Source organism: Magnolia sinica, chromosome 2, assembly GCF_029962835.1.
Source record: "Magnolia sinica isolate HGM2019 chromosome 2, MsV1, whole genome shotgun sequence".
Classification (NCBI taxonomy): Eukaryota; Viridiplantae; Streptophyta; class Magnoliopsida; order Magnoliales; family Magnoliaceae; genus Magnolia; species Magnolia sinica.
In genome coordinates, this window is record NC_080574.1 from 127,881,312 (window position 1) to 127,908,734 (window position 27,423).

At 40.4% G+C, this 27,423-nt stretch overlaps 2 protein-coding genes and 1 long non-coding RNA gene across 3 annotated transcripts in view; 2 read left to right on the forward strand and 1 right to left on the reverse strand.

The window, feature by feature from the left end:
* LOC131227529 (LEAF RUST 10 DISEASE-RESISTANCE LOCUS RECEPTOR-LIKE PROTEIN KINASE-like 1.1) overlaps positions 1-27,423 on the forward strand; it is a 44,579-nt gene that overhangs the window by 7,454 nt on the left and 9,702 nt on the right. The window lies entirely within an intron of this gene.
* LOC131237604 (uncharacterized) lies at positions 18,160-19,819 on the reverse strand. The gene is made up of 3 exons (XR_009167322.1): positions 19,692-19,819; positions 19,367-19,495; positions 18,160-18,356 (listed from the first exon to the last, which is right to left on the reverse strand). It is a non-coding gene; the product is annotated as an uncharacterized LOC131237604 (long non-coding RNA).
* LOC131237603 (LEAF RUST 10 DISEASE-RESISTANCE LOCUS RECEPTOR-LIKE PROTEIN KINASE-like 2.5) lies at positions 23,251-25,262 on the forward strand. Its single transcript, XM_058235466.1, has 2 exons — positions 23,251-23,369; positions 24,102-25,262. Exon 2 carries the CDS (start codon positions 24,362-24,364, stop codon positions 25,205-25,207), a length of 846 nt encoding a protein of 281 aa, XP_058091449.1. The 5' UTR covers positions 23,251-23,369; positions 24,102-24,361; the 3' UTR covers positions 25,208-25,262.

A 27,423-nucleotide genomic window follows, 5' to 3' on the forward strand; every position in this document is an offset into this window, starting at 1 on the left:
TTTCTTATTTTCGTGGATTCGAGGTTTCTCTGTGAGGAGTCCAGAGAAGTTCCTTTCTATTTTCTTTTTTTCATGGATTCGAGGTTTCTCTGTGCCCCCAGAGGAAGACGGTGCTCGACCTCACATCCTTCCCTGCGTCACCCATCATGTGGAGCTCACCTTTGGGTGGGGGAAGAGAGAGAGGTCATGCAGAGCCGGTCACAAACACTTTCATGTCAAAGATTGACCAGAGAAGGCCCAATTGGAGGTGAAATGATCCAGACCGTTGAAACCATAAATCAATTACATCTCGCAAACTGGGATAAGTTTTTCGACTTATAATATATGATTTTGGAGTAGGACAACCTACTTAAGACAACCAACCCTACTACGCCGGGTTTCCCATGCCAAATTTGTGAGATTCCTTTAGATTGATGGTTAAAAGTCCTTTTTATTTTCATTTTTACTAGAAATAGTAAGTTTTAGTTTGAGTATAACTTTTAATCCTTTGAGTTGTAGAAGTCGTGCCCAACATAAAAAGGGCTTAGAAACGTTAGGAGAATAATGTAGATGGGCCAAAATGGATAGCTACTATTTTTTGTCGAAAGCCATGAAATCTAGTAGGAATAGAGACCATCTAAATATAGTAAGTCACATTTTTAAGGTGTTTGAGTTAGAGTCTAAGTTTAAAGCTCCATCCTAGATAGGTTTGAGCTCATTATTTAAAGGGTATAATTTTATTTTTTAATCATCAATCAATTATTTCGAATTTATTAAGGAATTATTCATTCTTTTATTGCTTGTAGATCCGAGGAAGCTATGTGAGGAGTCCAGTGAGCTCCATGGATTCAGAGTAAATATTCCCTGAGGAAGACAGTGATTGACCTCATCACATCCCTCCCTGCGCCAGAGGATTTCCTCCCATTGGAGATCATCTCATGAGTAAAGTATCAAGCAGCTCAGGTGGTCCCCATCATCATGTGCATCTGAAATCGACTCCCACGACCAAGTGCATCATACCATGTTAAGCCCAATGCTCATTAGACCCCATCTATGATTCATCACACCCACCCTTGATTTTTAACGAGCCCACCCTGATGAGTACGTGAAATTTATTCTCCATTATGTGTAACCTAGGCTAGGTTTTGAGCTAAAATAAATCTACAATTTGGAAAGAGACATCCACCCTTGATTTTTAGCATATAAAATAAACTCCAACCATTAGATGCGACACCAAAATTTAGGCTTGGGGACTAAAAATCAGACCCTTGTATGATTTAGATGGGCTATACTAAGAGAAATAGTTTGGAGGGTAGCATTATATGTACACTTTTTCCAATCATATGGTCCACCTAAATCGAGGATGGGTATGTTATTTGGGCCCTGGGTATAACGCAAGGTGACACATAATTATTAGAGTGGATTAACCTGTCCACCTAGTTCACTCCATCCTTTCCTGGCAATATCATCACAAAAGAGAGAGGTAAGAAGAATATTATTGCTGACCAATTGGAAGCCCCAATTCACAAAATTTCCATGATATTTGTCACAGTTTCCAACCACCTTCAAAGAAAGGTGTTCGACACGCTGTGAATTAGTCTCCAGGCAAAAGATGTGGAATTCTAGGGATCTAATGGTCTTGTACCATTCAAATGACAAAAAACAAACTGAGAGACTTTTCTAGGCTGACAGGGAGAATGACTTTCGCTGCGGGGATGAAATGGCTTCATCACGCGTATAAGAACCACACGTCAATCGGATGTGGCACGTTCGTTTGGACAGCCTAAAAAATTAGGCTGATTTAACACTTGGACAGCCTGCCCAATGGAAAACATTAGAGCTGGGAAGTCTAACCATTAAAATGGTCCAAATTAGCAGTGTGCATGTCATCTAATACATGGTCCCTGATGCACCACAACTGAATGATTGGATACCCAAAATCAGCTCCTGAATCAGGACATTTTAAAACTCATATGGACCACACCACATGAACTTTGAAGTTTCAGGCTTAACTTTATGCGGTGGGGCCTGCTGGTCTTGAATTGTACTGATTTTTAGGATCTTGGTAAAAATGTGACATCATACTTGAATGGATGCGTTGGATCTGAAGGAACAGAGCAGAATCAGGACAAATGTTCTGCCTGATTAAATAGAACAACCAAGCTCTACCGGCCACCATGTAAAACATGTAAAATAACTCCATAGCTCGGTGATAACTGTCATTTTATTGTACAGACCGTAAAAAGCCTTGAAATGAGCCACGCCAACGGTAACAATGCAAAAATAAAACGTAAATTCCATATGTTTAAATGGTATAGCCTGAGAAAGGTTTTATGAAAGATACGAACCAGGTGCACCAAACTCAAACTTATGATTGGGTCCTATCCCATCTCATTCATCTCTTTGGTGTGGCTCATTTGAGTTGTTGACTACAGGGTCTGGCAAAGAGCGATACGCCTGATGGACGGAGTGGATGTCCTATCCTATGCATGTTTGTCCCACTTACGAACGTGGATTGGCTAGTCCCCCCACCAGTAGCTCCTGGGCTGGTGCCCATAGCTAGCGCCTTTCCATTGGTGCGTCAGAGTAGGCCCCATCACAGCTATCGAGGTAAGTGAAATGAATATTGCAAACGGCGTTACGGCCCGTTTCACCCGAGCACCTACTCGAGATGAGAAAGCATCCGAATTCTCTCCCGCCTCTCCCTCTTTCGAGTCCAACAAAAACCCATTTCTCTCCCGCTCTCTCTCTCTCTCCCTTTCTCAAATCCAACAGAAACCGCCATGTCTCTGTTGCATCTCACGGCGTGCTAATCCTGACGCATGAATCGGACCTCGAATCCAAAGCCTCTCACCATAGGAGCCCTCCATTGTCCGAGAGAAACCCAAACACTCCACATCAGGTCTGTCTAATTCTCTCTCTCTCTCTCTCTCTCTCTCTCTCTCTCTCTCTCTCTCTCTCTCTCTCTCTCTCTCTCTCTCAATCTTATTTGCAACAGCATGGGGATTTGGAGATTTATCATTTTCGAATGTGGATTTGGTCATTTTTCAGCTTTGTATGTCGATTTTTAGGATTTGGAGATTTTTCAACTCCGGAGGTAGATTTTAGAATTTGGGGATTTTCCAACCTGAATGTGGAAATTAATTTGGGGAATTTAGCATCTTTTTCTTCTTTTTCTTTTTCTTTTTTCTTTTTTGCCTTTTTCTTTTCCATTTTTGTTTTCAAATTGATTGTTGGAAGGCTATTCAAAGTGGCACCTACCTGAAACCCTCTTTTGTACAGCCTTGTGCTCTTCCCTAGATGAAATGAAGTATTCGTTTGTCTGAAAAAAAAAAAAAAAAAAAAAAAAGGTAGCACCTACCTGATGAGTAGCCCAGATTTTGGGGCTTGAGAGCATAATGTTATCATGAAATTCGAGTGAGGAAGGGGTTCAAAACATGTGACATGTTGGTGGGAAAGAGAAGACTGCATTTTTTTATTTCTTTTTCCTCCCCTCCCTCTGTCTTCTCCCTCTATAGATAGATGAACAGGTATAAAAATGCTGAGGCTTGCCTGTTACCACAATTCAATCATTTAGAATTCCCCACTGTATGTGGGTCACATGGCAAAACTTTTATCTCAGTCCATGAGACTCAATACAGAGGTCGGTTAGAAATGTCGGAATTTCATATGAGCAGTTCTTTTGGATGGTTAACATCTTTGGTCGTTGAGATTCCTTCCCAAGTGGTCCATGTATGGGGTGAGCTTTTGGAATCGTCTGGATCATCATATGGTGGGCCAGTAAGGAGAGCCTCAACATTTTTGAAATAGGTAAGTTGTTACGTTTTTTGTTGGAAGATGAAAACACCAATTGGGCTTTGGATTAGGGATGGCACGAAATCTGAAGTTGATATGTTATAGCTTTAAAAACTTACAGAGCTATTGTTTTCAAGGGTTGGGTTAAAATCAAATATAAATTATGTTTTTCTATAATGTGCAGGAAGGGAAAAGTGAAGAGTATGATTAAGGAAGAACATGAACCAGGGCATGATCTACAAATTCAAGCTTGGTGAATGCTTTTTTACTTTGAAGGTTGATTGGTAAAATGGATGGTAATTCATTGAAGAGTCAAGCATTTGATGAGCTATGTCGAAGGTTAGATTTTGACACCGAAATATATGTTCAAAAAGCAAGCTAACAAATAGATGTCCAAGAAGCAAGTCAACATGTATTGGTCAATGTAGATGAGAATTTAGATGAAGAGCCAGAACTAGGTATGGAGTTTTCTTCTGACGAGAGTGCATTTCAGTTTTACAATCGGTATGCTAAGAATACAGGGTTCAGTGCTCGAAGGGGATGGGTGAAGAAAGCAGATGATGATACCATCATACTTAAGAGAAGATTTTGTTGCTCTAAAGAAGGTAAAAAACGTGACAAAAAACAAGGTGAGCCTCCAAAATTTAGGCGTCCGATTACAAGAACTAATTGCCTAGCATCCATGATGATTAAGCTTCAGATGAATGGAAAATATAGTGTGACTAAGTTTGTTGCAGAGCATAACCATGAAGTTATCACACCAACAAAGGTACACATGTTAAGGTCACACAGAGGCATGACCGATGCTCAAAAAGATGAAGCAGATAATGCTGATGGCTCGAGAATAAAACCCAGGGAGGCTGTAGAATATTTTAGTAGACGATCTGGAGGTCAAGAGAATCTGGGTTTCCAATCCATTGACTACAAAAATTACTTGCGGAAAAAGTGAATGAAAGTGATGGAAAGGGGTGATGCAGGAGCCGTTTTACAATACTTTCAAAAAATGCAAGCGGATAATCCATCTTTTTTTTTTATGCAATACAAGTGGATGAAGATGATCAGATCACGAATATATTCTAGGCAGATGCGATTTCAATAATGGACTATAGTGTTTTTGGAGATGTGGTTTGCTTTGATACCACGTACAAAATAAATAGTTATGGACGACCATTTGCCCCATTTATTGGGGTGAATCATCATAAGCAAACTATAATATTTGGTGGGGCTTTGCTATACGATGAAACGATTGAATCTTTCAAGTGGTTGTTCAAAACGTTTTTGAGTGCTATGTCTGGAAAACAACCGATGACAATCCTTACTGACCAAGATGCTGCAATGGCAAATGCAATAGCTTCAATGATGCCAGGAACATATCATCGCCTATGTATTTGGCATATCTATTAGAATGCTGCCAAGCACCTTAGTCATATATTTAAAGGTTCAACAAGTTTCGAACATGATTTGAATAGATGCATATATGATTATGAGTACGAGGAAGAGTTTCTAACTGCATGGAATAACATGATTTTGAAGTACAATTTAATGGATAACAAGTGGTTACAAAATCTATTTAAGGAAAAAGAAAAATAGGCTTTAGTTTATGGAAGAAATACATTTTGTGCAGACATGAAAAGCACACAAGGGAGTGAAAGGATGAATAACTTATTGAAAAATTATCTGAACTCTAAATACGATCTTCTGCGTTTCTTCACCCATTATGAACGGGCAGTGGCTAGTCGACGATACAAGGAATCCATTGCTGATTTCAAAATGAGGCAAAGTACCCCAGTAATGTTTCTTGATGTGAAGATTTTAAATGAAACGACAAAGGTGTACACTCCAGAGGTATTTGAAATGTTTCAAGAAGAGTATAAGAAACATCTTCGTTATTCAATTTCTAAATGTGGTGAATTTGGCACGATTACAGAGTATTGTGTATATAATTATAAAGATGAAAGACGTACTGTTAGATTCGACTCTTTAGATGGTACAATGACGTGTAGTTGCAAGAAATTTGAGTTTGTGGGGATCCTATGTAGTCATGCATTGAAAGTTTTAGATTTTTATAATATAAAAGAAGTTGATCCTCGGTATATTATGAAAAGATGGAGAAGAGATGCAAAAGAAGGTTTTGGTAGAGATCATACCAGGGTACCAACAAAAGGCGAGCATAATATTGTTTTAGGTAAGCGGTACAAATATTTGTGTAGCAAGCTTCATAGAATTGCAGCAATGGCTGAGGAACATGATGAGTTGTTCAAATTTGCTGATAAATACACAGATAAATTCCACGATGAAATGATGGAACGTATGAAAGGGATGAAGGAACCTCCACTAAGGTCGTCTAAATCCGTTGATGAAAGCATAGAGATTGAACACGCACACCATGAGCCAACTGAAAGTGAAGAGACTAGACGTGCGCACTCTAGATGAAATGAAAACGTTGATACTAAAAGTGTATGCCATGAGCCAACTGAAAGCATAGATATAGAAACAACACACCCTGAGCCTATTGAAAAAGAAGTTACTTTTGTTAATAGCCAAAGTTTACAAACTGTAAGTGGGATTAAAGTAAAGCCTCGAGTTGGGGGCAACCGTCGTGTGTATCAAAATCAGCTGGATAAAGTACGGAAGAAAAAATCTCGTACTGAATCCGTTCAACCACAAGCAAATCAAGAGAGACGAGAAACTGCTCAAGCACCAAACATAATGCACCCTACTTCATTTCAACCTTCAAATTATTCAATTCCTTCTCCTGAACTGAGTCATCTTAATCAGGTATCGGTGAGAACTTGTTTACCAAATCTTGTCATGTCACATGTTTATGTTCTTTAAATTCTTGATTTTTTCCCTCCATCAGGGTACACATATTGCTGTCATGAGTCCCTCAAAAGTACCGATAGGATCCCATGTAGGACCCGGTCATCATATGGTGATTGGCTACACTCCTGCCTCTAGTGGGTCCATAAATGCACCACTGGTTCAATTTCGATACCAAGCACCTCATTCTGGCATGTTTCAACAAAATCTCTTCAACATTAGACCACAGGTAAAAGTGCAATTTAATTTTGTATATTTCTAATATTAGAGTAACATTTATAGGAATCGACGTTCATGTAAGTTGTGCTCATTTTGCTATGCTAGACTTCAATTGGTACCAGTCTGAGTCGTTTTGGAATACCTAAGGTCGGCCCTAGTGGATCAATTAGTGGTCCTTTGGTTGCTTACCAACCAAGTACAAACTTGTACAAGCAAATTCCCTCAAGCAACCTGCAATTGGCACATTTACGTGAAGATACATCTATAGGAAGTATTGCATTTCAACAGGTAAAACTATTAATCTCTATCATTCATAGTATTGAATGAACTTTTTAATTTTCAATACAGTGAGATGTCTTATTTATTGAAATTTGAAATCCCTGTATGCAGTTATCATCAGCACCATGTGATAAGAGTCAACCGTCACAGTGTGAAGAACACAATCTACAGTTGAATAAATAGATTTTCTTTCCTCAAAGGTGAGTGTATGTTCTAACTCTTCTTACAAAAGCCAAAAGATTGCAACTTGATTGATGGAATCTGTTTACTTTCTTTTCTCTTTACAGAACGAAAGAAAAAGAAGAAGAAATTTTGTGTTTTGTGTGCAAAAGTTTGCGATATTAAGGTAGGAAGGGACCGATGCGCCATCCATATCCTTCATGAGACTTTTTGAGGTGGAAAGGATCTGATTTTCACAAGCATGTTTTCTCTACTTATGTGGAATTTTGAGATGGGAAATCAAAAGAGATGTTGATTTGGCTTGTTTGGTGGGAACTGTCACGCCCCAAACTCGGAAACCGGACTCACCAAATTGCCGATCACCGAATTCGGTGCTGACAGCCTCCGTAGTACCCCATTCTCAGCTCCTTGCGTTCGTACGCCAGATTCCGATCCTGGGATGCTACAAGGAGGATTTTTTTTTATATACAATGTACGTTCAATTTGTAATAAGCATAACCACAAGCATACCCAAATTACAAAGGCAACATCATCATCACATATCCACTAATATAATCACTTGAGTACAATGCTGAAAGAAAAATACATAAATCGAAAATCAGGCCCCAGAAGACTGCTGCACGCTCCAAGCTCAACAATGCTGCAACCTAACATCTCCTGCACGCATCTATCGTGCATAAGCTTATAGAAAGCTTAGAGGGTGGTGTAAGTGTGCACAAGATAAGTGCCAAGTATTCTAATACAATGCCATCATCATACAAGACCGGAAATACTAGTGATCCATAAATCGTACAATATCAGAATAAACAGATATACGAACAAGATCGTGAATTATTAGAGTAAGCAGAATTACTTACAAGAGCAAGAATTATCAGAGTAAATAGAAATACCGACAGGAGCAGGAATTATCAGAATAAACAGAAATACTGACAAAGTTATAAATCACACGATAACAGAGTAAGCGGAAATATTGATAAGTGTATAAATCATACAATATTAAAATACACAATACAAATCAGTATGCAAATGAAGAGTCGTAGAGAGCCAAATATCAAATGCAGAGGATGCAATGCAATATACATTCCTAATAAGTAAAGTGAATAGCGTCAACCATACCATATGCTGCGGATGTAATGCAACATGCAATGCAAATGGAATGACCATGCTGGAGTGTGAAGTCGGTATGGTAGTACATAGTATCACAGGCTATGGGGTCCATCACAATGGTCTTCTATCCAAACTAGTCCCATACCTAATTTGGATGGTCAGACCCAATGTGGTAAACTCCTGATCTCAGGTTAATCGCGCGCCCCAACCGAAATCCTGGCCATTGCGAAGGTACACGTAACAAATAGTTGCGCACCACCAGCCCGAGTGAATAGTGAATGATGAATGAATGAATGAGTATGCAACTCCTACTCACTAAGTCCACATATCAGTACGGTTCATCTCTGGGATCATCACCGGGGTTTAGTACACTCCAAATGGCACTGTCTCTCTCCCAGCAGCACAGTCCAAGTGAGCGTAAGAAACCTCACTATCCGCCTGGCCAATAGTCTACCAATACATATCCGGCACGTCGATAGCGGACCCATTTATGAGCTGGTCAAACTCAGCCTAGTATTGCCCCCTACCCTCGGGCGAGTAAGGCTACACCCCCTCCCAACCGACCACGACATAGTGGGAGACGCGGCCTCCTGGTATTCGGCACTCGGGCGCTCATGTATCCACTCGGTCTCGACGTTGGGGCGTCTCCTGGCCACGGAGGTTTAGGGATTTTCACCCAGGGACATCTATGGCGCCCATATGCTAGAACCAAACATTTCCGGTGTCCTATTTGGCCATCCACGATATGCCTGTGGAGGCTACGACCCTGATGTCGCTAGGGCATACAGTAATCATAATGCGAGATGCATGAGTCATACAATCCAGTCATGCATCAGTCCTGCACATGCTCATGTGAGATAATCTCCACCTATCAGGGAGTCTCATAATAACATGCTCAATGACATATGCAATGATCAACCACCTCTCATAACAAACATGCAGATGATGCGTATGAGCATGTATCATGATGCTATGCCACCATATACTCACAACTGGTATCCACAACCAGCATCGATAATCGACCTCAATCATGTGGACATTTAACCAGCATTGCCCCCAAGGAATGACCTACATAGAGTCAAACATATAATGGGCCCACGGCCTCACACAAGGGCCTAATATACAACACAATGGGTCTTACTCAAGGGTCACATATACACAACAGGTGGTCCCTGCTCATGGGCCTAATACATATCAAGATGGGCCTTGCCCATGGGCCATGAATACATCACAATGGGCCTCAAATACAGGACATGTGGATCCTACACATGGGTCTTGAATACATCAAATGGACCATGCATCATAGGCTTTATACATATCACAATGGCCCTCAACTACAGGTCACATAGACATCATATAGGTCTCGACAAATCGACACTGATAATCGACATCGATAATTAGCACCGACAATCAACATCGATAATCAACACCGACGACCAGTCATATAGACAAGACTGGGTCCATAGATGAACATCTGATCAACTATAATATAAAGATCAGCCCTCGGCCGTGGTTATATCAAATCTGGTAGCATGGAGCCATCCGTCTGTGGTAAATGGGGCCCACTTATTTGGGTTAACCCACTAAGAGAATGATGAGAATGGGCCTGATAAGGCCTAAGGAAGGGTCACAATGTGGACATCCAACCATCACTGCCCAGCAATGTGGACATTTAACCAACATTGCTCCCAAGGAGTGGTCCACATAGAGTCAAACATAAGATGGGCCCAAATATCCAACAAGTGGGCCTCAAACAGTCATCACAGGTGAGCCTTACACATACAACACGTGGACCTACACATCACGGTGGGTCGATACATTGGGCCGCACCATTGGGCCTAATATACACATCACGGTGGGTCGCACCATTGGGCCACACCAATGGGCCTCAATTCAACAAGTGGGCCGCATCAATGAGCCAAAAATATATCTCAATGGGCCTCATTACAAGAGTAGGAGTATTTCACAATGGCCTCACAAAATGGGTCGGAAACACCTCTCAATGGGCCACGACGTATGGGCCGAGTATATATCACAATGGGCCACGACCCATGGGCCGCAACCCTTGGGCCTCAAATACAAGTGGGCCACATTAATGGGGCCCATATATAAACCTCAGGTGGGCTCTGCTCATGGGCTTCAAATACATAATATGTGGGCCCTACCCATGGGTCTTATACGCATCAAATGGGTCACGCGTCATGGGCCCAATACATGTCACAATAGGCCTTGCATCAATGGGCCATCCTAATGGGCCTCGTACACATCAAGTGGGTTGCACCAATTGGTAGCACAATGCACAATAGGTAGGCCCTGTACATGCAACAGATGGGCCCTAATAGATGGTTAGTGTGGATATAGCATGCATACATCTAGTGGGTCACACGTCCCACAGACGGTGTGGATAAAACATACATCGAGGCTAGTCCTCTATGATTTGGACGGTTAGGATGGAATATATGAGGTGGGCTCTGCTCATGGGCTCTAAATACATTTCGATGGGCCTTAACCCAAGGGCCTTGAATACATCTCAATGGGCCACATCCCATATGCTTCTCATACATAACGTCGGGCCTTGTCATCTGGGTTGAAAATATACACAATGGGCCTCAACCCATGGGCCTTAATGCACAATGGGTGAGCCCTACACCTGGGTCTAATATACATTACAGATGGGCCCTGCGTAGGGGCCTCATACACAACAAACATGGGCCTATCAATGGGCCCTAGGGAGGGTTATAATGCGGACATTTAACCAACATTATTCTTACAATGTGAACGTCAAACCAACATTGCTTCCAAGGCATGGCCCGCCATAAATATCATTACACAAACCATGGTGGAATCACACTCAATGGGCCTCATGTCATCCCATTGGGCCTCGACCTATGGGCCTTAAATACATCAAATGGGCCTCAAACCACGGGCCTTTATACATCATCATGGGCCTAACCCATGGGCCCCAAATATATCACAATGGGCGTCAACCCATGGGCCTCAAATATATCACAATGGGCCTTAATCCACGGGCCCTAACACATTACAATGGGCTTTACCAAATGGGCCCTAATACATCACAATGAGCCTCATAAATATCAAGGTGAGCCCCAGCAACATGCCATAAATACATCAAGATGGGCCTCCTCAAATGGGCCTTATAAATATCAAGGTGGGCCTCAGCAATAGGCCACAAATTCATCAAGGTGGGCCTCCTCAAATGGGCCTTATGAATATCAAGGTGATTTCAGTGGTAGATATTTCAATGCTCACATTGCCGTGTGGTCCACTTGATCATAGATTGGTCCACTTGATAAATATATCTGTCTTATTCCGTTTCAAGGCTTAAAATGAGCTTGTCCAAAAAGGTTGGATGGTTTGGGTGCAACACATGCATCATGGTGGGTCCCATATAGACGGATGGCATGGATGAAACAGGTGGGTCCCATGTAGACGGATGGCATGGATGAAACAGGTGGGTCCCATGTAACAGTGGCCAACCAACCACAGTAATTATATAATATATAATATAATATATAATATGTATTATATATACATATATACATGTACGTGTGTGTGTGTGTGAAGCCATGTAGTGGCAGCGTCCAGCGTCTCTGGACGGCCTGAATGAAAGAAAAAATAAATTTCATATTAATCAAAAACCCAGGTGAAAACCTCAAATGGGTTCTAATGGCAGACATTCAATACCACTATTTCTTGCCGTGTGGACCACCTGAGCCACATATATGGCTGAAATTTGGAGGGAGGCTCACTACCCTAAGCACCTACAAAATGGACGGTGTGGATATGCAAAACACATCATGGTGGGGTCCACGGCTGGGACCCGTGGTCCCAGCCCAGTCCGCCCGTCCGTCAGCGAGCAGCAGCGCTGACAGCAGCAGCTGACGCTGCTGCATATTTGTTTGTTTTTTTTTAAATTTCATAGTTTTTCATGTATAGGTCCCGTATCTGAAAAATCCAACCCGTCCATTGGACTCTACGGCCTCCGATCAACCAAATGAGACCAATATGTGATGTATTTTTGATGAATAGGAGAGTCAATGTGGGTTTTAACGGTAATACCAATATTTCCTATGGTATGGCCCAGTCAATTATCAGATTGGACTCATTTTTTTTTGGCTCAACGCCTAAAATGAGTTGAACAATGGAATAGACGGCGTGGATTATCCACATACATCAAGGTGGGGCCTGCACGAGTGGCCCACCCCAAACTTTAAAAGAATTTTTTTTTTCTTTTGGCTGCCAGTAACCGCCCATGCTAGTACACGCACTCCGTGGTAGCCACTCCTGCCGCACGTCCAGCATCCAGGGACGCTGGACGGCATGGCTGTTCATGGGCATCATAGTGGGTCCCACGTGTACGTCGGCCCACATTTCATCAAGGTAGGTCCCACATTAACGTGACCCACTTGATTTGAATCCATCATATACTCATATATATATATATATTTTTTTCTTTGCCACCGTAAGGTAGAGTCCACATGACTTGGGTGGTTTGGATAAGACATACATCAAAGTGGGGTCCATCCGAGTGGGTCATACATCACAAAAAAAAAAATGAGACAGAGAGAGAGAGAAGCACCCACCTCGAGATCTCTTCTTCCTTCTTCCGCCAATGCATGATAGAGCCCCAAAGAAACAATTTCAATGGTGGAGATGATCATTGGATGGTGGAGATGGGAGATAGGGAGGTGGGCCACACTAGCTCTCTCATGGGAGCCATGGACGTGGGTTGCTCCATGGAGGGATTGCTTAGAATGGAGAGAAGTGAAAGAGAGAAATGATGTAAGGGAGTGATGGGAGAGAGGGATGGTGAGGTAATGGGAATTAATGAGTTTGACTTATGGGGAAAAGGGAAAGTAAGGTGGTAGGGTAGGGTGATGTCACCCCTAGGGTGACATCATAGTAATTATTATTATTTTTTTTCTAGGGAAGTACAACAATAGGGGTAGGTGGGTCCCACGATCAAGCAATCAACGACCTAGATAATGCACGGGCCGGATCTCATAATCTGAGCATCACATTGATGCACGAGACGCGTCGTCGAAACCGCGGCGATGCCGTGGTCGCAATGACATAGGTCTCCTTTTGAGTCGGCTTGGGTTTACAGGATGTGACTCAAGAGCGTGCGCCAATGTTATCTACGCGTCGCGGGTCGTCGAAATTCGACTAGGAGGACCGCGAAAGTTTATGGAATGGTACAGGCTAGGATACGGGTCTTACAGGAACTCCCATAATGGTATTCAAATGTTCAAGGCATCCATCAGGTGGACTATTGCAAAAAAAAATAATCAAGGCGCTCCATTTAGAAGGTGAGCTATGATATAAATAGGTTGGCAAGTTACAAAATTTCAGCTGATTTTAGTGAGCACCCATTTTTCCACCTACTATGCTAGCCTTACTAATAGCAAAAAGCCACTTGAAGTTATTGAGTCAGAATTTTGTCAATAAATTTGGAGTCAAATTTGTTGTCAAAATTAGTAATATATGTGCTTGTAATAAGACCTTTGTTGTCAAATTTGTCATAGTTGTCAACCATGTGGGGTCAAAACTTCCATAAGACTTTTGTCGTCAAATTTGTCAACATTGGAAAGTCAAAATTTGTTCCTAAATTTCGTCAAAAATATGAAGTTAAATTTGTACATTACAAAATGCCGATGCTTGTTTTTCAATAAGACCTTCCAATATTTTCCATTTTAGCCATCCAATAATCATTCAAAAATCTTATTTATGGATAACGAACAAAGTGTAATATTTTGTTCATGATATATCTAATTGAGACATCATAGTTTGAATTACCTGTATTCATGTATGTAATGTTTAAGTAAATTCTAACTGCTTATGTATCATCCATTATACTTTGCCAATTTGTAACTGCTTTTCTACTTTATTTGCATAGAATGCTTTTTACCTTATGATTTTTTCTTATTGATAATGTTGCAGGTAAATTCTACATGTCTAAAATGATGGTACAAGATATGTATGAGAGGATTACATTGCTCTTCAGCACTTTTGGGTTTTTAAGCTGCATGTAGCTTCATTGCTGGAAGCAGTCGCAGCCCTCATGGCTCTCCATGTAGGACATGATATGGTTTTCAACAACAGCCCTTGTATGTATCAGCAGAAGCAACATGTTCTTTTCAAATCAATGTGGCCTTCTTTTGCTCCGTGCGGTTGTCTTGTGGCTGGTGTTGCGTGAGTTTTGGATATGATCCACCCTGGTCATTTTGTCTTGGGCTGTTGTGGGTTTGGTGTGGTCTTATTGTGGTGTGTAGCTAATTTGTGGGGATAGTAGTTGGTAGGTGTCATTGAAGATTTAGATCAGCTTTGGGGTGTCAGATTGGTGGCTTATTCTGTGGGTCTTTTTTTTTTCTTTTTCTTTTTTATAAATTTAGCCCTGTATAGTTTTTATTTTTATTTTTTATTTTTGTACAAATGCTCTAAATGATAGGTGTGACTACTGCCCTTTTTATTGGCATCTACCTAAATAGTTGTACAGAGCATTTCCACTCAATAGTCTTGGGTGGTGTGCTTCCCACCTTTAGAAAAAGAAGAAGAAAGAATGGGTATATATCAATATGGGCAGGATTTGGATGTTAAATATGTGATTTAGATGTGGATTGAATATGCAATTGAATGATTAACAGGTTGAATGTGGATTGCATGTGTAACTGAATGTAAATGCGTTGTTGGCAAATAATCAAGTCCTTTTTGTTGCTTTAGCCTTGTCAATATGATGAACGCATTGAAATATGTAAGTTTCCCAGATATTTATTTGAAGGTAAGCAGGATTGTTATGCAGGCTATGGGTATGTTCTCCGAATAAAATGAGCCAAACTGCTCACCATAATTTGCAAGAACATTGGAATGCATTCCTTATTCAAGTATGCCCTACATCAACCTTGATAGTCACTATAAAATATAAAACACCTTTGATATGCTACACTCTCTTCCTTAAGCTTATATTATGGGACCATGTTTGGAATTTTCATTGGTCTGGAGAATTTTTGTGTGTGTGCAATCCACAATAGGCCAAACATATTTGACAGTCTGTATCTTTTGTCGGCCCTATTTATTAATGTACATATTCAAACAAGTGATTCCTGAGATCCTTGGCTTGTATAGATTTATGCCATATTAACAAAGTTCAACTAGTGTGCTCATCTACCTTTCCATGAAAGAAATAGAAGACTAGCAACCAAAGTCTAAAATTGCAAAATCCTTATCCTGAGTTTTTAAACTGCTCTACAGCTCTATAGCTACGGTTTTAGTCTGTAGTATGACCGTACGTCTAGGTCTGAAAATTATAGCTACGGATTTAATCCGTAGCTAATTCCTCCATTTAAAAAAAATATTATAATCATTCATTCATTCAATTACCACCTGAATAATCATTCATTCATTCAATTACAATCCTTTGTTTAATTACAATCCTTCATTCAATTCCAATCCTTCATTCAATCAATTACAATTACAATTACAAAATTAGTTTCCTAGTAATTCATGAAAGCAGGTGGACTCCGCAATATTCCGCAAAAGAAAGAAAAAACAGGCAGTCATTTGTTGAACTCTTCCCTCACAGCAACAGAAAGGACCATTTGCTGAATTCTTGAAAATTACCAAAAGGAAGATGGCATTGAGATTCCGGCACCTTTACAACCCTTCATGAGTACTACCTTCCTTCCCTTCCAGAATAGCCCAGCTCCAGAGATGAAAGGAAAGAAGTCTAAAGCCAAGGCAGCTGCTTAAACATGAGAACCGAAACAACCGGAAGCATGATCGGCTATGTTACCAAAATATTACATTGAGCAATGTGTTGTCACATTTATCTGATATGATCAACTTTTAGAAGAAGGGGTTGAATTGGCCCAACACCACCACCACCACCACTACCACTACCACTACCACCACCTCCTTATGGCTGGTTGCAGAAATTTTTATTCAGTTATTGTGCAACTGTCTTCCTCAAAAATATTTAGTAGTCATTGGCGTGCTTACAGCCACACTTCTTTTTGTGGAAGTTGAAAAAAAGAGTGGATGGTTGGTTTTTTAAAGGAGTCAAAAGCACCTCAGTGTATTTGAATTGTTGTTCGACGTTCCTGATGACAAAACTGCATTCCAAGTACTTGAAGATCCCTTGTAGAAGCTCTGGCTGGACCTCATTCGTCCATGTCTATGGGAGATTGGAAAAAGTGTATGGTGACAATGACAACCAGGGGTAACAAAAAAGTTTTGCTAAGGCACCTTGCAATTCTCATAAGTAGCTTTGACAATCTCCTTATTCAGCATTCTTGAATTAACTTTCTCCAAGAACTTCAACGACAACTCATGAAAATTTGGCTCAATGCTTGCTCTGTCAAATATAATGTCCCAATAAAGTAAAAATCAGCTGATGAAACTAAAAGGTTATTAATAAGATATCACCATATACTCAGCAAACCATGGATAGTACTGCTCTTTCAGGACATCAGTAAATTCTTTTGCTTTCACATCCATATTTGAAGTTAAAATATTATTAATCATAAATAAAATCTTGTCCTGTATCTCTGATGCAGGTTCCTGCATGAAATAAACAACAAACTCAAAACTGAATTAATGCTCCAAACAGCGTTCCCACAAACAAATTTTCAAAAAAGACATGTTGGGCCACACAAGGACAAAATAAATGAGCAGTTATGAAAAATTTATTGACGGTCCGAATTCAATATCAAATGGTATCCATGTTGTGTGGCATTCAACTAATTTCATCATCTATGGTCTCATACACCTAGTCATGGATTAGATATTTTCTGAGGTAATACCTAAATTGGGTGGTGAGATGATGTGGAAAGATTTGATCGGTGGACCTTACACTGTTGGGTATCTATAAGCATGCGACCCTATCAATCAAATCTTGCCATGTCATCTCACCACTGAAGTGAGATTCTCTTTTCGAATCTTTCTGGTGGAAAATGATTTGTAAAGCTCCCTTGTTTCGATTTTTCTGGCCGAGTAGGATTTATAATGTTGAGCCAAATAGTTTTTGTTCCCAAAACATAGAACTAAGTTCCAATAATTTTGTTCCCAAAAAGTTTGTTCCATAGCCGAGTTATAAAGCATGTTATTGTTAGTGCAAAGATCATGTTTTTGTTACAAAAATTCAATACATGTATGTCCAAAAGACCAAAACAAGCATCAAATAAGAACAGATCCACCATGGTTTTTCACAACTCACTGCAATTCCTTAAATTTTTTTTTTTTTTAAAAAAAAAAAAAAAAAAAAAAAAAAAAAAAAAAAAAGAACTCCAAAAAAAGGGTCAATTTCTGAAAATATCGATGAGAAATGCTAGGTTGACTGGCATGAGGAGAGATTGAAGAGGCAATTTGCAGTACACAAACCAATATCAACTTGTGCAACATCTAGACCACTCATAACAGAGGTATTTTACATCTAGATTACAAACATCGAGCCCACAAATTGTGGTCCATCACCTGTGATTTGAAATAATGGTAGGGAAGTTTTAGATACTAAAAAACAGGATTTGGCTTCTAGGAGTTTACATGTGAAACCTTCTGGTCGAGATTCTCCTAAATAAAAACTTTAAGATTATCCAGCTGAGTAGATTTTTGGAGCATGTCAGAGTCCATCCACAGTGGAACATAGCAAACCAATGTTCTACCCTATAAAATCATCAGAAAGGCCATACCATTACTGCTCTCGTGTAGAAAGATTGGCCTATAGAACTGCATTTTGACCGAATTTCCAACTAACTTTTAGTCCAACCCCAGCCGCTTTCATCTCACTGGCTTTGGGTTCCTCTTGCTTATTTTTCACTTTTGATTATGTGTTCTCCATTAGAGTAGGTGGAGGCTTCTTTACAACCTTCAGCTATTATAGCTACAACTCTGATTGTTGGTTGATTCAGAATAGCCTAGGAGGAAGCAGCGCGAACATGCTGAGAAGAATCTAATTACAATTCCTGCAAAAAACCAATTGAATGTGCACCCCTAATTTCATCATCTATCAAACAAGAAGAAAAAAAAAATCACACTGCATGAAAAGATACTTCCAAAAAGTGCTGGAATTTAAAAAATGAAATCCATCATGAAAATGATTGGATAAGGAAGTATACAAAACAAATCAAATTTCTTTTTGCCAACAGGAGCCTTGGACAGGGAGCGAAGATGAAAATTCTCCCATTGGAGTAGACAATTTCCTGCATCCCGGAGTTTACAGTTCAAGAAAATCATACTGGTGGTAGCATTATGCAAGCAGGCATGTACATTCTACATACTATGATGATGGATCTTTTATGCAAAAGGGGTAGGGAAGCTGCCTATGCCATGCTAGCTTTTAGAAACCTCCGGACATACAATCAACTGATGTGGACTACCAACTTTTCATTCCCACAGTGCAAAATCACACTTTTTTTTTTTGGTAGGACTGATTGGATGATCCTACCAATATATTTCCATCATGTATATCAAACAAGAAAAAAAAAAAAAAAAGAATCCAGCACTAAAGCAGCTTCCACACATACATATGAGAATTTAAGTAAGGAACTAACAAACATAGTTAAGCATATAGCTGCATGGTGGAGAATTTTCATCCAGTCTACTCATCCATTAGATGTGTCACCATATTTTCACTTGGATCTTAAAAATCAGTCTAACCCAAAATTCGCTGCAAGAAAGAAGAACATGATTGATTGATTGAATAAATAAAAACTAATATATATGCTGCAGTAATGACAAGCCAAGTACTAGGCTCTCTATTTCCTGCTAAACAGCCTGAAATAACAGACTCCACTCATTTCTACTCGGTTTCTACTATGAGTTGAAACAAGTGGGCTATCTGTTTTATGTGGTTTTTTTGACAAAAATCGATCCGTCAGACCACTCTTTCATCACAAATGCCAAGGACAACTTTTTCCATGTCCACATGATCATCCTGAAATAAAATAAAAATAAATGTTGACAGAGTGTGCACCTTTAAAACAAGCTCTTCAAAACACTGTTGTACATTAATTCGAGTTTTTGCACTACATTCAAGGAAAAGACATCCATACTCCCGAGCAAAATCAATTCCCTCTTTCTTCATGACATCCCTTCCACTTTCCTGCAAAATTAAACATCAAGATGCATATCTTGTATTTTAACTGTGGAAATCTTATGATATATAATTCAAAAGAATAAGGCCGTGATTGGAAGTGCACTTAAACCACATTTACAGCATAGAAGTTCCGAGGCCACCCTGTGTTGAAAAGTCCTCTGAGAATGGAGGTATAGTTGTTGTAAACCTTCGTTGGAATTACCTTATCAACTTTGTTTCCAACAAGCATCTTGATGCAATCTTGATTAGTTGAGTAGAGATCGATTTCCTTAGCCCTTATATCCGCAAGATTTGTAAATGTGTCTCGTCTTGCTACATCATAAACTGGAAACATTGCAAAAACTTTAAGATTATCGGGCTGAGTAGATTTTCAGCTTTCAAGACATTCTCAGTAGATCTTCTGCTCACGGAACTGCACCAATAAGAAAACTTTGAAAAGTTGGCTTTTCGTCACCAAAAGGGTGGGCTACTTTTCAAACATATTCAAGTCTAACAACGAATTTGGACTCTAAACAGATTGTAATCTATGTTCGGCAAAGCCCTCCATTATTCGTCGAATATGAATGTGAAGTCGAACCATGCATCCCCAGTGCTTGCAAACTCCTTGCTCCTTACCAAGTCTAGATTAGGTATCCCAAAGAAGATGCTAAATTTCCCAAATTAATTTTCACATTCAGGTTGGAAAATCCCCAAATTTTAAAATCTACCTCCGGAGTTGAAAAATCCCCAAATCCTAAAAATCGACATACGAAGCTGAAAAATGACCAAATCCACATTCGAAAATGATAAATCTCCAAATCCCCATGCTGTTGCAAATAAGATTGAGAGAGAGAGAGAGAGAGAGAGAGAGAGAGAGAGAGAGAGAATTAGACAGACTTGATGTGGAGTGTTTGGGTTTCTCTCGGACAATGGAGGGTTCCTATAGTGAGAGGCTTTGGATTCGAGGTCCGATTCATGCGTCGGGGTTAGCACGCTGTGAGATGCAACAGAGACATGACGGTTTCTGTTGGACTTGAGAGAGGGAGAGAGAGAGCGAGAGAGAAATAGGTTTTTGTTGGACTCGAAAGAGGGAGAGGCGGGAGAGAATTCGGATGCTTTCTCATCTCGAGCAGGTACTCGGGTGAAACGGGCCGTAACGCCGTTTGCAGTAGTCATTTCACTTACCTCGATAGCTGTGATGGGGCTACTCTGACGCACCAATGGAAAAGCGCCAGCTATGAGCACTAGCCCAGGAGCTACTGGTGGGGGAACTAGCCAATCCGCGTCCCCCACTTACGGCTCAGTTAGCGCAAGTCAAGTCCTCGTCGTGCGTACAGCTGGTGAGGGTGGCTGGCGAAGCCGGACACGGATTGCCTGGTGACCGGGGTGACCGGACTCTCTGGGACCCAGCCAGATGTATGTGTTTTATCTACACCGTTCAGCCGTTTTTTCAGATCCTTTCAGCGCATGATGCCAAAAACGAAGCAGGTCCCAAGCTCAGGTAGACTCCACCACAAGAAAAAAGTGGGGATTGAGCGCCTGCCGTTTAAAACTTATTTAGGGCCACGGAAGTTTTGAATCAAACTGATATTTATATTTTCCCTTGATGAAGATCTGTGTGATCTCGTGAATAGGTTGGATGTTAAATAAACGTCATGGTGGGGCTTGGGAAGGTTTCAATGGTCCACGTTATTATTGAAACTGTTTCCTGTAATGTGGTACGTTTGGGCTTTGGATCTGCCAAATTTTTGGTATAAAGTAATAAAATGAGCTAGAAAATGGATGAACGGAATGGATTAAACACATACGTAATGGTGGACCCCACAGAGTCTGATCAACTGGCAGCCTCGTCCAGGCCTCCAGGAAAGCCCTTCCACGAGTCTTCCCAGTCACCGCTCAAAGTCATCGTCCGTGTAAAACAAGAGCACCAATGCTCGTCTTTCCAGGAAAAATCACTTGTTAATTCTCTTCCTTTTGGTAGTTAAATAAAGGAGAAGTATCTCAGTGTGCTGATGGATTGAATTGTAATATGGCAGATTCTTTCACTTTCCTCTCTTTCTTCCTTCTTCTCTCTCTCTTCCTTCTCTCCCACCTTGCTCTTCCCTTTCGTGTAGAAGAACCCACCGCACCGGAACCCAACCCATCTTGTCATCCGTTTGACTGTGGGAACTTAACTGAGATTAAATACCCCTTCTTCGACGTCACCAATCATGGATGCGGGTCATGGGCCATCTATTGCGAAAACGGCATGAAACCAACTATTAGATTTGAGGGTGAAGGAAGGTCGTACGTCGTCAAAGAGATCTCGTACGAAGAAAGTACACTTGTAATTCAAGATGAGGAAATCTCTGATCACTCCCCGTCTGACTTCTGCAATTTCCTTTACAATTTTACGATGCCCCCTTCTCCTATCTATCCCTTATATCTTAAATCTCCCAACTACACCTTTGTCAATTGTCAGCGCCATCATCAGCCTCTCTTCAATGATTCCTATAAGGGTGTATATAATTACAGAGGTTGTGAAGACCGCATTATCTACTATTGGTTAGAGGATCTACAACTTCTTCATGATCTATCACCGCTTCAACTGCATCACTGTTCGGTCACTCACTTTCCATTGTTTCTATATCCGGTCGATCCAGAAGTGCCGAACCTCTTTAGTCTGTTGGATTTGGGTTTCGGTCTTCTATGGAATCGGACACAAGAATGCATTGAATGTCAGAAAGAAAAAGGGTTTTGTACTCGAATTCCATCCACCGGAGACTTCGACTGCTTTAGAACGCCGCCTTGGGTTTTTCAAACTCGGCCAGCTCAGCCTCCCAGGAACAACCCAGCCGCGCCAAATTCAGCCAAGCCAGAAGTACATTTAGGTAAGTCTCTGGATAAGGAGAAGAATAAGATTCAACGATAATTACCTTTAAAAAAAAAAAAAAAAACTTATAAATTGTTATTATTATTATGTATGACCCAACTGGGTGACTAGGGACTCGTTGGGTCGACTCGACCCAGTGAGTGACCGAGTCACGAGTCAAGCCCATGTTTGAAAACTATGGACTGGAGCAAATGACTGGTTCAGGTCCGTAACAGGGATGCGGATTGCATGTGCCCTCAATCAAAGGGATATTCCTGTGAACCCTGTTGTTGGAAGCTCTGTGGGGCCAACAGAGATGCCGGTGACAAATCCACTCTGTCCGTCAGTTTTGCAAGACCACAATAGGCTAGGAGGCTAAAAATCAGCCAGAACCAAAACTCATGTCAGCCATACCACACAAAACAGCAGGGATGGAACTCCCACCGTTGGAAACATTGTGGGGCCACATAAGTTATGTATCTAGATGATATTTATTCCTACTGTTTATCGGAGTGGTGATAACCCTATGAACGGTTTGGATTGCATATAAATACCATGATCGGCTCTAGGAAGGTTTCACGTTTCTGTTCCAACTCCATAGTTTCGTGTGGCCCACCTGAGTTTTAGAGGTGCTTGATTTTTAAAGATCTGTACTATTTTTTTCTTTAAAAAACTGATGAATGGAGGGCATGTCTGTGGGCCCACATAGCTTCCAACAACAAAGGACACAAGTATATCTCTGTGCCCAGGCACGGGTAATCCGCTTCCGCCGGGAACAGACGATTCAATTGAAGTTATGGTTTGTTGGAACATGCATATACCAGTTCTTACAAACAGGGGCGATTTGAAATTCATAGAATTTACAAATCCCTACCCTAAATCCTTCACTCCAAACAGCCCCTTGACAGGAAAACTGATTTAACCGTTTAATAAAAGTGATATTTTTGGAATAATTACATTACATTGATCTTATATTTTCATTAAGAGTATCCTCTCTGTTATATGATTTCGCAGGTGAAAAGCCAAGTAAGAAAAAGAAGATCCTGATAGGTATTATCCTCTAAAAACTTACTACTTTTACTTCTCTCCGTTTTTCCCCCTATTGCAGAGGAAGTCATTAAAACCCTTTCTCTATAGCTAGCCTTTTGGGAGAAAGTAGTACTTAATTAATTTATTTTTTTTCTTCTCGATTTTCAAAATGAGAAATGCTGCTAGGAGAATGTTTCATATATTCATCAAAATCAAGGCATTCGTACTATAGTAGCCATCTGAATTAGTGGACCACTTAGCTCAAAACAAGGCAATGGCCGGCCCACATTCAAATAAAAAAAATCATAACTGGATGGTCACAGCCTTTCAATTTTTGCAATGTTTGGTCTATGGTCATGAAGTGGCCACCAGATCAACAATGCCAGTAATTGCATCGTGCTACTCACAACATGCACTTCAGGGAAAGAGCTGAACCAAACTTCTACCATGCAAACTGCTTATAAGCATTTCTCTTCCATGATAATAAACCCAGGGAAACCCTACAATCCTGTTTGGCAACGACTAAAAATAAGTTCATCTCATTTTAGTTAACAATGATTTTGTATTAGAGATAAGATCTCTATTATATATAATAAGTTTATGTTAATGGGATAAGTAATTATCGTTAGCTAAAATGAGATAATTTATTTTTAGGCATCTACCAAACAGGACTTGCATTGAAAATATTCTGAAAAAATTATTTTAGCACAGACGTAGTGAACAATTTCTAATGATCCATATTTTCTTTTCTAGCGGTAGGCGCAGTGATCGGTGGCTTCCTTCTGACTTCCCTCATACTCATTCTTCGTTCTGGTTTTCTCTTCTTGCTCATTCAAACCAAAAATTGGAAGAAGAAAACCGACAATGCTGGTAATGTTGGTGGCGTCGAAGAGTTCTTAGAAAACTATGGATCCTTGGCTCTAAGAAGATACACCTATTCAGATCTCAAGAAGATTACCAACTCCTTCAAAGATAGTTTAGGCCAAGGAGGGTATGGTGGTGTGTTCAAAGGGATGCTACAGGATGGCCGTCTTGTGGCCGTGAAGGTCCTGAATGAATCCAAGGGTAACGGAGAAGATTTCATTAACGAGGTCTCCAGCATTGGTAGGACTTACCATGTGAATATCGTCTCTCTCCTGGGTTTCTGTTCAGAGGGGTCTAAAAGAGCACTCATCTATGAGTTCATGCCGAATGGATCTCTAGAAAAATTCATCTACACTGAGAAACCAAGACAATCACATCCCTTGGGGTGGGAAAAACTCTACCAAATTGCAATTGGTGTTGCTCGAGGACTAGAATACTTACATCGTGGTTGCAATACACGCATTCTACATTTCGACATAAAACCGCATAACATTCTTCTAGATCAGGACTTTTGCCCCAAGATCTCAGATTTTGGGCTAGCGAAGCTGTGCCCCACGCAAAACAGTACTATATCGATGTTGGGTGCCAGAGGAACCGTTGGGTTTATTGCCCCTGAAGTATATTGTAGAAGTATTGGAGGTATCTCCCACAAGTCAGATGTTTATAGCTATGGTATGATGGTACTGGAAATGGTTGGAGGAAGAAAGAACATTGATCCGCTAGTGGAGAACACCAGCGAGATATATTTTCCTCATTGGATATACAACCGTCTCACTACATACAGGCATCTTGATCTACATGGATATCTAGGTTTACATGGAATTGAGACGAAAGTTGAAGAAGAAACAGCAAGGAAGATGATCTTAGTTGGTTTGTGGTGCATCCAAACCAACCCGACAGATCGGCCTTCAATGAGTAGGGTGGTGGAGATGCTGGAAGGAAGCCTTAATGGCTTGCCAATGCCACCCCAGCCATTTCTTTCTTCTTCTTCATGATCTTAGCAAGTTGTACTAAAACCTCAATATCATAAGAGAATTTCTTTCAGAATTCTATCCGAATATAGTATGGATTTGAAGAGAACAAAACAATTGTATTTGATTTAGCATGATGCATCATATTACGAATAAAATTGCATTTATCATATGCATTAGTCGCTAGCATTAAACGAGGTAGACAAACCAATCCATGTGTGGGTCATAGCTGTTGGGGGACCACAGAAGCACACAGAGATGAATCTAGGATAGCAATCTAATAGCACCAAGCAAACATAAAGAGAACACAACAATTTAACGTGGAAAAATCCTTTCGGGAAAAAACCACGGCACAAAATGACATATGATCAGTATGAAAGTAGTAATTACAAAGAGAAAGAGCTTCCCCGATTTGAACAACTTCGAATCTCACCCTTACTACACCCTTTGAAACCCTCGGACAATTTAGAAACCCTTAGAGTACTTCCCAATCCTGCTTACACTCATATATATAGCCTTGGAAAGCATCCCAAACAAAATCAGAAACAAATCCTGCAAATTTGCAGCTTTGTGAAAAATCTGTGCAAAATCTGTTGATGCCACTAATCCTTCAATGGCATCGAACACTCATCGATGGTATCGAACTAACACCTCAACTGTTTAGAGACAATACATGATTTTTCATGAATTCTCGATGACATCGAACACTCATTGATAGCATCGAAAACGTGCCTAGTTAGTCCAGTGACCAATTGAAGAAAATTCGAAAAATATCGGTGGGATTGAGCACTGTGCGATGCCATCAAAGGTGACATTGAACATACTATCGATGGCATCAACAGACCCAGTGACAAATTCGATTTAAGACATCTATTACAACAATAGCGCCCAGGGACTGTGATGCAAATTAATTCAATGATGCAATTTCGATGGCAGGAGTTTCCACCTTCTCAACCTTATAATCCTTACTCTCACAGAGCGTTTGGATTGCAAGTTACTTTAATAAGCTACGTATACCATTGGTATTTTATATTGATTTTCACATATTCAACAAGTAAGTATGTTTGGTAAATGATATAAGTATATTTGGTAAACAACATACTTCTAACCAAAAAGTAGAAAATTATGTTTGGTTCTCAACATTGTAAGTATTTATCACTCAAGTCTGATTGGTCCCCCTCACATCCACCATCCATCATGTGGGACCAACCTTTGATGTGGACTGCTCATTGTGTGGGCCCCACATTTGATGTAGGTCCTCCATCATGCGAGGCCCACCTTAAGGGCCAACCTTTGATATAAACCATCTATCATGTGGGGTTGCCTCGATATGGGCAATCCATTATGTAGGGCCCAATTTTAATGTCCATTGCCCATTGATGTAGAACGTGCCACGAATACGTTCCTAACATGGTTGGGCCAAAAGAAGGGGACCATAAATGGACCGTAACTTTTGATCCGGGTATCATTATGGGCGCACAACCTTTCAATCTTCACTAGAATGGGCCATCTGAGGTGAACCGATCCACATGGTGGGTCGCGTCTGTCCATTTCTTCAGAAAATGCTCGCTTTCAAGTAAATACAAATTTTTAGGAAAAAAATTACTATTTTTAGTAATTCTGAATTTTTAATATTTATCTATTTTTAGAGTTTTAGAATTTCTTTCCTTTTAAAAATAACTTGCAATTATGCTAGGACTCTTTTAATAAAAGTTTATTTGGAATTTTTATTTTTAGAAATTAGGCTTTAGAAGAGTTTTAATGGAATTATGATTTTTTTTAAAGTTAGAAATTTGCTATTTTGGGTAATTACGGATTTTGTTGTTTTTTCCTTTTTCTATATTAATGGTGTAACAGGTACATAGATATTAGACATTCATCAGTTAAATTATTTTGAATTTCTTAGAATTATTTCTATTTTTTTTTACTCATGGATTTAAGGTTTCTCTGTGAGGAGTCCAAAGAAGTTCCGTGGATTTGGAACAGTTATCCCCCTGAGGAAGATGACGCTCGACCTCACGTCCTTTCATGCATCAGTTTGGTATTAGAACGAGGCTTTTTCTTGGATCCATGGCTTCTAACGACGGGTCGGGCAACAATCCCATGTACGGTGCTCCATGGAATCATCTTTTAATAGCTTTTAAAGTAGTGCAGCAAGAGAATCGGCAAGCCATGCAAGGGCTGCAGGATTCCATCGATCGCATGTCGAATCACATGGCAGATCGTGTGGCAGATCGCAT

What these genes read in the sequence shown, in the direction of transcription:
- LOC131237603 (XM_058235466.1), top strand. Translation starts at nt 24,362, where the DNA reads ATGCTACAGGATGGCCGTCTTGTGGCCGTGAAGGTCCTGAATGAATCC.